Genomic DNA, 12,218 nt, shown 5'->3' on the forward strand with positions numbered 1-12,218 from the left:
CGTCCACGGCTTCCTATGCATTTCTTAGACTAAGCAGTGTCTGAGGTGAATGACCAACGGGTTTTACCTGCCCGCCGACGCCTATTGCGCTGCAATTTGCTTGCTTCTAAATCACTCCCTGCGTTTAAAGGCAAGGTGGACAAAAGCTGGGAAGTAGAAATTTATCACTTTCTTACACCTAAGACAGCAGAAATCCCACCTAGGCCTGCCACCAAGATCTCCGATTTGTTGGCTGTAATGGGGGTTGTGCCTCAAGCCCTCACTCACAATATTTACTAGGCACCTTCATCTATTAATGTTGGCTCATGCCGGCCTGCGAGTGTCCTAAGATAGTATGATACCGGTAGTAACTCGACCCCTCCATCCTGCATCCCTCTCTTCTGCTTCGACACCTAAGCAACCAGCCATCGCGCTCCACAACCTTCCATCTAGTTCCATCAAACAGTTCCATCACTACTCGACTTGGGGAACGGACAGCCGGGAAAGTTTTCTTTCAAAGTATCCATTCAAAGCTCCTTCACCATGTCTGATCAAGACTCTTTGATTCAGAACTTTTGCACCGTCACGGGTTCCGATCCTCAACAGGTTTGCCACATTACCTACTCTAGACGTTTACTGTGTCCTGGACCCTGTGTTTGCTAACCGACTTGATCTGCAAGGCTCGTCATTTACTCGAAGCTTCAAATTGGGATATTGAGGTAAACATTGCTTTTTCCTTCCCTTGTTGGAACAAATCTAACTGGGCATGCAGTCTGCGACCGCACAGTTTTTCGAAGCCAACGAAGACGATATTACTGGAGTTTCCCATCATCATCTCGACTCTGACTCGGACGGAAGCGAGGCTCATTACGATCCGCCCAGACAAGCACCGGGAGGTGCCACCGCCTCGAGCTCCAAATCCAGGTATGTGAAGCTTTGTCCATTTCTTTTGTGGGGGATAGGGTGTTTGCCCTTTCGCCTACCTCGGCTGTGAGCTATTGCGGGGGGATATGGGGGACTTTCATTCTAATCTGATGAGATATTCTAGGTTTGCTACTCTTGGAGATTTGAAGGGCAAAGATGGCGAAGAGGATGAAAACTCCGATGATGAGAACCAGGACTTGTTTGCTGGAGGCGAAAAATCGTAAGTGTGGGGGGGAAGGGGTTCCTTTCCACTCCACTTGCTGCCCCACTACATGAACTAATATGGATCTCTGTGTAACCATAGTGGCCTAGCTGTTCAGAATCCCGGCGATCCTCGTAATAAGGGGCATATTATTCAGGATATACTCAAGCGTGCAGCGGAGTGTGTATTTCTAGCTTCCCACGACACATAAACTTCTCTCTGGGGGTTGCGCTAATTATGAATAGAGGAGGTCCATCACGCCCACAGGATGAGGAAGCCGGTCCGTCTCGCCCACGTTTTAGCGGCACTGGTCGTACTTTGGGAAGCGATGACACTGAGTCTGTTGAAATCCCCGACCCTGATGCTGCAATACGCCGTACCCAAATTCCTACCGTTACCCGCTCCCTCACCTTCTGGCGCGATGGTTTTAGTGTTGAAGATGGGCCATTGATGCGTTACGATGATCCTGCAAATCAGGATGTTCTCCGTGCCATCCAGAATGGACGTGCGCCATTAAGTTTGATGAATGTTGAGCCGGGCCAGCCAGCTGATGTCAATGTTTTCAGACGTATTGATGAGGACTACGTTCCAACAAAGAAGAAGCCGGCTCCTTTTAGTGGTACAGGGCAGAGGCTTGGTTCTCCTACCCCCAGTGCATTGTCCTCTTCCATGGCGCCCCCTCCGGCCAACACCCCCCCTGCTGCTCCCCCAGCATCTGCTCCGGTCCCGGCGCCCGCTGTTGATGTGGATGATTCTGCACCTCATACTACCTTGCAGATTCGGCTGAGCGATGGAACGAGGTTGAGGAGCAGATTCAATCATAGCCATACCGTCGGGGATGTCTATGGCTTTGTCAACGGCGCAAGTCTGGAGAGCAGAACCAGGAGCTACCTCTTGCAGACAACTTTCCCCACTAAGGAGTTGAGGGATATGGAACAGACAATTAAGGATGCGGGTTTGATTAATGCGGTTGTTGTGCAGAAGTGGGCATAGATTTCCTAGTTCTTTTTACATGGACAAAAAACGGCGGTGAATTAAATGGACTTTGTAATGTTCTCACGACCCCTTGCTCGTATTTCTTGTTCTGCTCTTTAAGGTTTTCTCAATGGGAAAAACATTGGCTGTGAAATGGCGCTTTGGCTTTCTTTCGACCTTGTCTGCCCCAGCGGTATATGTTATTATTATCGGTCTAAATGGGAATGGGAGGAAGCGTCAAAATTTCACGTTAAATGCGTCATCAAAAGAACTCGTGGAGTTTGCAGAAATGTATACTAAAATACCAAGCACGAATATTAAGAATACCATAACACATCTACTTGGGTAAAGTGACCCAGAGAGCAAAAAAAGTAAAAAGCAAACCCAACTCCCTAGGGAAAACGTGATGCTGTAGGAAACTCATCTAAACAATCTGCCAACACCCCCGATAGCACCCTCGCCACCTGCTCCCGGGCCAGCGCCAAGGGCATTTCCGCATCCACCCCCAATAGACCCTCTAAAACCAACAGCCCCACGGAGTTCAAGCCTGTACCTTCTCGCGGCCTCCCTCAAGTGATCGGGAAGCAGAGGGCCAAGACTGCCATCCGACTTTGTCCTCTTCCGAATATTCTCAATCCCCTCTCCTTCAACGTCCGCATCTGCCCACTCCTTTTGGACCTTCAGCGCAAGCTCCACAATCTCTCCCGTAAAAACCTTTGAAAACCCGCAGATCGCCGTACCAACCCCAGCCGTGACGCTCTGCGAGAGGACCTGATTGGCAAGCTTTTTGACGGCGGCTTTGTTAAGATTCGCGCGCCGGAAGGCTTCATAGCGTTGTGTTTGCTGGCTGTCGAAGGAGTCTAGGAGGACACTATAGCACTACATTAAAACCTTCTACCCCCAAAGTGTGATCCAACAGAAGGGGGGTCCCTCACGAGAGCTTGATCTTCTCGTCATCCTCCCCTCCGAAATTCCCGGCAGCGCCCTCCGCCAGAACGGTGGAAGTTCCGTAATCATCCTCCCGCGCATCGTCGTCTTCTTCGTCCTCCTTCGCGCCGGGTGGCGGCGGGTCTGGTGGGAAGGAGGTCTGGCGGAGTGGGTGCAATGAAGGCTGCGCGAAGGTCGAGAGCTTCCGGGGTGCAGGGATCTTGGGCTTTTTGGCGGCGGGCGGTGGTAAAGAGGAGCCGGTTATCGAGATTCTGCGTTTGTGGGAGCCTGGGGGGTAGAATGGTGGGGAGGATACGGAGGGGGGAGAGGACATTATTTTGTTCGTTATTGTCGTGATTGTGGAGTGCTTGTTAGTAATGGATCGAGTTAAAGATGGGAGGAAGGGAGGCTGGTAGGTACGACGAGTATGGAGCTTTTGGTGATGGTTGGGTGGTTAGCGCTTGGCGGGATTGGGTTTAGCTCAATGCATTGCAGCACAATAATACTGCACGTCTACTGTGGGCTACTACCGGTGCAATATGATACAAGCACAGCAGTAACTTAAACCTAACCCCCCCAAAAGAAAAGACCTCCGCAACGCTGTTCACCACCAGACTTGTTTGCTGCTAGCCTGCTATGATACTGGCAGTGAGTTTGATACCATACTATGATAGGTACACAATACTTGTATCATAGTATCAAAAGAGCAGGATCAGACACGTATTCAATTCTCAAATATTCGCAGCCGCAGCACATTCCTACGCTCTGACTTCCTCTCCCGCCGTTTTGTCATTTTGCTCCACGTTAAGCTGGCTGATTGCTTACCGGTGTACAGTGCTGTATAAGTAACAAAATCTCCGGTGGAAATGGCAAATATATTTTAGGAAAGAAAACCGCACCATACAGTACCTCCCGTGTCGGAAATTCCTAATCGGAGCAAACCAGCATTGTACTGTTAGCATGACCGGGATACTAAGCTGCTTTTAATCCGATGCCGCATTCCACCATTTATACTCTGCTGGGCTCGGTGATGGGGTATCTATAAACGATGTCGAATCTGCACATTGGGGATTTGAGATGGGGGAACGGGGGGAGAAAAAAGTTGCGGGGTGGGGGTGGGATAATGGGACGAGTGGGATGGGATATGATGTACTGTGCTGGGGAACTGGTATTGGTGGGTGGGGTATCATATCATGGGATGGGTGGGAGATCTTAATTTGATCATGCATCTACCTGCTTGCCTTCGGTAGAGATATAAGGTCTACCGGAGAGGAATTCATCGTGGGGTGGTGGGAAGTCAAGCGAAACCTGTTCATAAGGATCTTTGATTCTGCCTCCACGCATATGGAGTTCTTAGAGCTTTTGAGTCCAGCTATAGTCCCCCCCTTCTTTCATTCCCCCTTTGCCCCATTTTCTTGCTTCTCACCCTCCTCTGCTTCTTATATACTACACTTTTTTAACTCCCACTGGTGCGTTTGCTTTCACTCGGGGTGGGGTTGTTTGTGTTTGTCTTTTCTTTTCCTTTCCTTTTTTTTTCTCTTAAGAGTACTGTTTCTAAGAAGGGGGGAAGTTTGAACTCGAGAGAATGCGGTTCCCGTCCATGGCCACTTCGGCAGTCGTGGTTACTTTGGTTTTCTCGGCGTCTGCCGATGGCCTTGCTGTTGGGCATGAGGTAGATGGTGAGGGTGGTGTTTACGTTGAACCTGCTCCAATATTACCATTTGAAAAGAGGAGTACACAGGAACAAGACCCGTGTACTTACTTTACTCAGAACTACGGACGTAGGTGTCTCTTTCCCTTCCTTCACCATCATCAGTTTCGACCAAACCGTGCTAAAAGTACATGATATAAATAGGTACAACGGGCATGGATTGGAGAAAATGTATCCTGGCGGTTCCCTTCAACGAGCCTTTCGGTCGACAGATAATCAGTGCTTTCCGAGTTATTTTTGATCTCGAGTCGTCAACCGGATATCATGAAATCCCACCGCCGGAACTAGAACTTCCCCCGTTTAGCCTCAACGCTACGCTCGACATGATGGAGGCAAAGGTCAATAGCAGAGCATACCGAAACCATTGGTCATTCGAGTACGACCTCATGGTACTCTTCAATAGATATCGCGACGGACACACATCACTTAACACGATGTGTATGCATGGATACTACTGGGTCCACGCTTACCCCATCGTTCTATTTGAGGAGGAAGTGAAAGGCAAGAAAGTGTGGGAGGCGTGGACCGTTAAGAAAGACTGGAACATGAAGAACTGGCAGGCAGCCAAGCTGGGGGACAAGATTGTCATGATCAACGACCAGCCAGCCCTGGAGTAGCTCGGTCAGTACACACAGACGTCCATGGAGTCGTTCGCATACGTTGACCCGGATTCGAGGGTCAAGCAGATGGAGTTCACGGTTCCAACTGGGCTATCCTGTGGGATGTTTGCGAAGAGGCAGATGTGGAATGGAGAGGAGTTGTCAATCCAGTGGGCGAACGGGACGAGGAGGAATGTTGCTTGGACGGTCCAGTTTACGAGCCAGATGGTTACGGACGGGAAGTTTAGGTTCAATAATGTGGAAAGTTTGGAAAAGCTCTGCTTCCTCAACACAACCGAGATGGAGAAGATGGTTGTGACACAATCACCACCGGAGATCCCGAAAAGATCCGAAGTCACGAGATTGGGAGAGAAGTTGGTAGATAAATCTGCGCCTGTGCTCGAGGGGCGATCGATAAGCATTCAAAAGAGATAAGAGACGGTTGTGGTAGAAAGACCCAGTGGTTATCCGCCTGCCGGGGCTAGTGGTCCAGAGTTTGTCGTGGAGTCGTTCATCCTACGAAGTGATCCTGAGACGGCAATTATCCGTTTCGGTACGTTCAGGGAGCAAAACCGGGACAGGTTTAAAGAGTTCAGCAAAGATTTCCAAACCTTTATCAGGAAAGAGCTCGTTTTACTCAGGCAGGATGGTGTTAAACGGCTCATGATTGAAGTATCCCACAATGGTGGAGGGCAAGCTGTTCTTCCATATGATGTCCTAAGCCAGTTGTTCCAAGGAAAGCAGAAATTCAGTAGCATGAACATCCGCTGGTCACCAACTACCTGGGCGCTCGTTCAGAATATTGACCACGGGCGATATATGGACTATTACAGGGATGAGAATATGCAAGACTTCAAGAGCAAGGAGCAGTGGCTGGGCCCGATATTTCGCGACGGAGGATGGTACTCTCCGAAGTGGAAACAGGACTTTGAACAATATGCGCGGGAGGCCTCGAGTATTGGCCTAAGGCGTACCGGCCCTCAACCGTTTGAAACGGAAAATATCATTGTGGTAAGTGCTTGTCTAACCAGGTGTCTGGAGGAAACTCGCTAAAAACCCATAGATAAGCAACGGAATTTGTGCCTCAGCCTGTGCATCTTTCGTAGAAGGCCTCCACGAACACGGTGTCCGAGCGGTTGCATACGGCGGCCGTCCGAGCTCCAAAACCCCAATGCAAGCTGTCGTCGGTACTAAAGGAGGAAAAATGATAGACATAGAGCAAATTTACCAATCCCTCGCGAAAGCCGTTAGTGAAAAACGCTACACCGACTTACCACCATCAACCTGGATGCCCCCATCAATGCCCCTCCGAGTCCTCAAGGGCTCCATAAACCTGGAAAACAAGTTCCGCGATGGAATAGACATCCCACTGCAGTACCTTTACACCTCTGCGTGTCGCAAGATCGGCTTCAACAAGGATATGTTCGTGGGCATCATGGTGCTCTGGGAGAAGGCTAGGGCACTTATGTGGGATGAGGATGGGAAACCAATCAAGTGCATCGATTACAGTGCGCAGATCAAGCAGATCCAGGCTCAGGGTCAGGCCAAACGGCAAGAAGCTCATGCTCAAGCATATGTGCGGCCAATACCCCGACAGGGGCCCCCTCAGCGACCACAGCAGACACGACTGGTAGGTGCGCAAACTGCATATGCGAAGTATTCCTATATGAAATATAGGAGAGGGAAGCAAAAGTTTTCTTCAGAAAAAGCAAAAAATACCCCTCACTCCCCCACTCCCCTCCACTTCCTTGGTTCCTCCTCATATATCATCTTCTGAACCGCGAAACAACCCACAAGCAAAAGGAAAAGAAAAACCTAATGACTCAAATCCTAGATTTCCTTATAACTGTTTATATATAAATCGCTGTTACATCATTTCTTCACCATGACCGTCACTTCTCCCATTTCGTTACCTCTTCCATTCCTTCCTTCATCCTATCCAAAATATGGACCAAAAATCGGCGTTTGGAGTTACGAATATTTAATTTTAGCGGAACGCCGTCCGCTCCCCCCCCCGCCTCCCCTCTCCGTCTTCCCTTCTCATTTCACTTCCTTCGGTGTAGCAGAAAGATATGAAAACAACTCCTTTCACTATCTATCCATCCAGAGGCGTAGTCGGTTTTTGGGTCACTTTCGTTTTCCGGCGGACGGAAGCGGCTGGATTGCGGCTGACCGGTGTGTTAGTATTGGTCCGGTGCACGGGTTGGGCGGACTATGTTAATAATGTCGTCGAGTGACGGAGCATGATTACAAAGATTGGGTGAGCAGTGTGAGGGTCAGAAGGGGAGGGAAGGGAATAGAGAGCGGATAGATAGTATTCCTATTTATCCATTATTCGTATCATAAATGTGACTACAGATATAAGGTTCATGCATGTACTAAGTATTATTTTAGGTTTATGACTGTTGCTCTTTTAGTCTCTGAAATGTCTAGTAGTCAATAATGTAACTTGATTCCCATAATTCATGGATTATATTTTGCTGTGTGATATGCATGGATATTGATATAGTGGCACCTGTCTCCTGAAATGGAAGTTGATTGTTTTTCTGTTCCAAGATTTTCTAAAGTTGCAGAAGAATCTTAAGGATGTGAATTATATGGGATTTGTTTATCAGGAAAAAACAGTCCTGTATCTGACGGGTAGGTCTTATTTCCTGATGCAATCATACAGTTGACTGTATCAGGTACTACTGTAAGAACTCAAATAATTGGACCCGGTATTAAGAGGTTGTATTAAAGTATATGTCCTGGAAATGAGCTAAGGATGGAGAAACAACCCCTTTAGAGGCGCCTTGGACAATGAATCTTAAGCTTTGACCTACAATCACGAACCTTAATTCTTGAAGTGAATGTAAATATACTGTGTAGACCTGAGAAGAAAAAAAATACCAATTCCTATTTCTTATGGCATTTTTATACCATATTCTAATTTCTTCTCTTTCAAGCCATGACTCCAATGCCCACCAGATGTATTCCAGTTCACCCAATTCTCGCAGCCTTGTCAGCAGAGAGATTTTATACTGGAGTTAAAAAAAAAACCAGGTCCAAAACGCAAGCAGCTGGTTGAAAGTCTTCAAGTAGCCCTACAACATGTGGAATATCCCTACAAATCATACAAAGTTAGCTATGAGCTAAAAGTCCTATCATACTGAGTAACACTAAGTATCAGGACAGGTTCTACACAGCTCTGGAAACTGACAAGAAGAGAAAGAGTAAAGAGATTTGGGGTACTAAAGGCCAACCTATTATGGTGGAGGATGGAGAAACAGGAGGGAAAGTTTGAAAGACTTATTCGAGAGTAGTACAGGTTTCTGGGAGGAGGAAGATAGTGAAAGTGAGAGGTGTTAGAGCAGGCATATTACGAAAGGTTTTGGTATTGGCAGATGTCAGTAGGGATAGTAAGATGGACTGGTTCAGGTGAGTCACTAAGGAGCATTTTCTTCAGCACTATTCACAGAAAGCCCAAACCTTATTTTACTTCTCAAATATATAGTTTCGACAGTTTCTAAGATTTCATCAAGTTAGTTTACGGTTTATGACAAATACAGCAAGTTAACTGCCTAGTTGTTAGAAGTACTGGGATCTGATAACTAGGAACAACCCTAAGTAGGGTAATCCTACTTGGAATCGGAATCTCTAGTTTCCAACACCCTCCTCTGGTACTCTTATGAGCCCTACAGGTCATTATACATATCAAGGTTAGTTGTCTCCTATGACTTTAATACTACAAAAAAGGTGTCAGAATACTACTATAAACATTACTACCATCTGACCAATTGGATCCTGTTCGCAGGATTTATGGGAGGGGACATTCGGCTAGGTCTGAAAAGTGGCATAGAGCAAATCTGTTAACTTCTAGAGTATTCCTAGGCTTCAAGTATGGGACATTTGTGGAATAGGGCATAAGTAACAGGATGGTTTTGTACAAAGTACAGATATTAAAGATTAAGTGATCTCTATGAAGAGTCAACACATTCTCATCCACTGTATGATAATTAAAAGAGTTTAGAACTCTTAGAAAGCACTACTGAAGCAGCCAATGGACTTCTTAGAGTATTACAACTAGGTCAGTAAATGCATTATAGTTGTGGAAATTATCACCAATACTCAACAATGACCAAAGCCCATATACTTAGCACAACTGGGAGTTGCCGACTCAGGAACTATCTGTCAATCAGGTAGAATTGCCTCTAGGAAGATTGTATCTACGACAACTCCTGAAGACATTACCAGTTCATGAAACAGATCATTTTATCAATAGGGGAGACAATTGAAGCCAACAGAGTTCAACTTGAGAAGAAGAACATAGGTCTAATAACACTGAAGATTGATTATTTACTATTGGTATCAATATAGTTCCCAATTAGAAAAATGGTCATTATCTGTGACGTGTTCGCAAGGTGCTAATCACGTTATCGGTAAAGGATACAATAGTTGGCAGGTGGCCTGCTCTTCCAGAGAGGAGGTGAGAGCTGAGAACTAATGGAGGCTTCGAGGGTGTACTGAGGAACAAAGAAGTAACCGTTCAACCAAGTATATTGAAATACTGTCTGTCGAAGTCTGCCTTTTCTATCAAAGAAACAGGCGGTCTTTAAATACACAAATCTGTTCATGTCTGGCATGAACGAAACTAGTCAAAGGTATCAATTGATACTCTTTGGTAAAACTCCTTAAGTATCAAAGCGATACTTAAAACAAAACATAAAACAAAACCAAGTATCAAACGATACTTAAAACAAACCAAGTATCAAAGTGATACTTAAAACAAAACATAAAACAAAACCAAGTATCAAACGATACTCAACACAAACCAAGTATCAAAGCGATACTTAAAACAAAACATAAAACAAAACCAAGTATCAAACGATACTCAAAACAAACCAAGTATCAAAGCGATACTTAAAACAAAACATAAAACAAAACCAAGTATCAAACGATACTCAAAACAAACCAAGTACCTGTACCGGTTACATTCCCCAAAACAAACCAACTGTTTAAAGAAACAAAAACCTAATAATCATCAAAAGCGGATTCTGAGAAACTCATGGCTTCAGTTTCCGCTAAAAACTCTTCATCGTAAGTGTCACACTAGGGACAAGAGGAAACTCTAAGGAAACACTTAGACTCGAAGAAATCTAAATCACAGTAGTTACGAATACCAGATTCGCGCTGTACATCAACCCAAGCATGATCGCAATCAGGACAGTAATCTATCCAGAGGATTTCGAAATAGTCTTCAAGTTGGATAGCATCACGGTTCAACAACAGTCCAACAATCTGTTGTCGCAGCCTCACATTGAGCTCCACATAGTTTGACATCGTTATGGTATTCGGATGGTGATTGGTGACTAGATAAAGTTGTCGAGAGCCTGCTCAATAGCTTGATTCTCCTCATCGCTGCTTTCAAACTCCGACTCAAAGTGTGGTGCCCAAAATCCATCTCTAGCTTCGAGTTCTGCGTGCCATCGCTCAGTTTCTGGCAATGTAGGTGTCCAGCACATGGTGATATAATTGATTGTTGGGGGGAGGAATTCGTTTGGTATGTTGTCTTTCCACCATTCATTCACCATATCCATAGCATACTCTAGTCCCTCTAGTGGTTCCCAACTGTTTTTGCTCGTCAGATATCCTTTCCACTTGACTAGGAACTGATCATTTCCATGCCAAAGGTGGTGGTCTCGGATTTCTTCAACTTCCCATTCATCTTTCTTTTCAATGATGATAGGTGCGGGTCGAGAGTGGGTTCTTCCAGGGAACTTGGAGTCTTCATTTGGGTGGAACCGTTTGACAGCAGAGGCGTGAAAGACTGCAGTATTGCGGCGGTACATGCGTCCATCCATCTGGACAGTGTAGTTCTCTGTATGCTCGTCAAAGGATATGACTTTGAAGGGTCCACGCCATCGGGGTTGCAGTTTCTTGCTGCGTCCAACATTAGTAATGAACATGTTACCGTGTACCATGAGCATGTCTCCTGGTGAGATGGGGATATGTTTGCGTCGTCGTTTCTGGACAGTAGTGGTGCTTCGGAATCGGGCAGCCTTAACAGCTTGGAAGGCATCGTTCCGAATTGCTTGGTGGCGGTTTAGATGGTCGTCAGAGGCAGGGACTGAGGAGTTCTTAAATAGTGTTGTAGGTAGGAGGGGGTATTGATGGCCAAAGACTGCCTTGTATGGTGACATTCCCAAGGTATCTGAAAATCCGGCATTGATATATGCAGCGAGCTCAACAAGGGCTGGTTCCCAGTTGGTTTGTCGTTCATTGATCATGTTTCTAATTCCGGTCTTAACTTCGCGGATTTTTCGTTCTGCCTGGCCATTAGTCTCATGGTGTCCAGGGGCAGCCATATTGTAGTTTATTCCAAGGGAGGTTAAGGTTTGCTTCCAGAATCTGGCGGTAAAGCGGGGATCAGCGTCACTGACAATAGATAAGGGGTACCCGTGGGGGGTAAACAAGTATCGTTGTAGGTTATTCCAGGTGTCTTTGGAGGAGTCGGTAACCTTCATTGGTATTAACCAGGTGTATCCAGAGAATCGGTCCACAGCTACCAAGATGGTGTCATATCCAGCGGATTTGTTGAATGGTCCTGCAAAATCGATGGCATATGATTTGAATATTTCACATGGTAGTTGGAGAGTCTGTGCCTTTCCTTCAGGTAGTTGTGTTCGCTCTTTGTTTGCCTGGCAGAGTTCACATTGTTTGATGAAATCGCGGAAATCCTTGCGCATCTCAGGCCAGTAAACATATTCTGATGCATATTGAAGGTTGCGGTCCACACTGTGGTGTCCTTTGTTGTGAATCTCGGATATGATATATTCTCTAATAGTCATTCCATTGAACATATGGCCCTTTGGTATGTATAGGCAATGTTCACCATAACGGGTGCTGGTATAGACCATTCCGT

At 46.2% G+C, this 12,218-nt stretch overlaps 3 protein-coding genes; 2 read left to right on the top strand and 1 right to left on the bottom strand.

The window, feature by feature from the left end:
• The first annotated feature begins 38 nt into the window (after positions 1-38).
• Positions 39-2,416, top strand: GSTUM_00011709001 (uncharacterized protein). XM_002842083.2 has 6 exons: positions 39-585; positions 660-698; positions 752-903; positions 1,028-1,123; positions 1,208-1,285; positions 1,351-2,416. The coding sequence occupies exons 1-6, from the start codon at positions 523-525 to the stop codon at positions 2,096-2,098; spliced, it is 1,176 nt and encodes a 391-aa protein (XP_002842129.1). The 5' UTR covers positions 39-522; the 3' UTR covers positions 2,099-2,416.
• Positions 2,417-2,423: 7 nt separating this feature from the next.
• Positions 2,424-3,382, bottom strand: GSTUM_00011710001 (uncharacterized protein). XM_002842084.2 has 2 exons: positions 3,016-3,382; positions 2,424-2,951 (listed from the first exon to the last, which is right to left on the bottom strand). Exons 1-2 carry the CDS (start codon positions 3,339-3,341, stop codon positions 2,501-2,503), a joined length of 777 nt encoding a protein of 258 aa, XP_002842130.1. The 5' UTR covers positions 3,342-3,382; the 3' UTR covers positions 2,424-2,500.
• Positions 3,383-4,607: 1,225 nt separating this feature from the next.
• GSTUM_00011711001 (uncharacterized protein) lies at positions 4,608-5,941 on the top strand (the record flags this gene model as incomplete). XM_002842085.2 has 3 exons in its annotated part: positions 4,608-4,788; positions 4,863-5,339; positions 5,395-5,941. 2 exons carry the CDS (start codon positions 4,608-4,610, stop codon positions 5,333-5,335), a joined length of 654 nt encoding a protein of 217 aa, XP_002842131.1. The 3' UTR covers positions 5,336-5,339; positions 5,395-5,941.
• Positions 5,942-12,218: the final 6,277 nt, after the last annotated feature.

Source organism: Tuber melanosporum (assembly GCF_000151645.1).
Source record: "Tuber melanosporum whole genome shotgun sequence assembly, scaffold_9, strain Mel28".
In the NCBI taxonomy this organism is placed as follows: Eukaryota; Fungi; Ascomycota; class Pezizomycetes; order Pezizales; family Tuberaceae; genus Tuber; species Tuber melanosporum.

What these genes read in the sequence shown, in the direction of transcription:
- GSTUM_00011709001 (XM_002842083.2), top strand. Translation starts at nt 523, where the DNA reads ATGTCTGATCAAGACTCTTTGATTCAGAACTTTTGCACCGTCACGGGT. An exon ending in CGGGTTCCGATCCTCAACAG is followed by an intron (nt 586 to 659) that starts GTTTGCCACATT and finishes TTGATCTGCAAG; the next exon opens with GCTCGTCATTTACTCGAAGC. An exon ending in GCCTCGAGCTCCAAATCCAG is followed by an intron (nt 904 to 1,027) that starts GTATGTGAAGCT and finishes GAGATATTCTAG; the next exon opens with GTTTGCTACTCTTGGAGATT.
- GSTUM_00011710001 (XM_002842084.2), bottom strand. Translation starts at nt 3,341, where the DNA reads ATGTCCTCTCCCCCCTCCGTATCCTCCCCACCATTCTACCCCCCAGGC. An exon ending in GACGAGAAGATCAAGCTCTC is followed by an intron (nt 2,952 to 3,015) that starts GTGAGGGACCCC and finishes GTAGTGCTATAG; the next exon opens with TGTCCTCCTAGACTCCTTCG.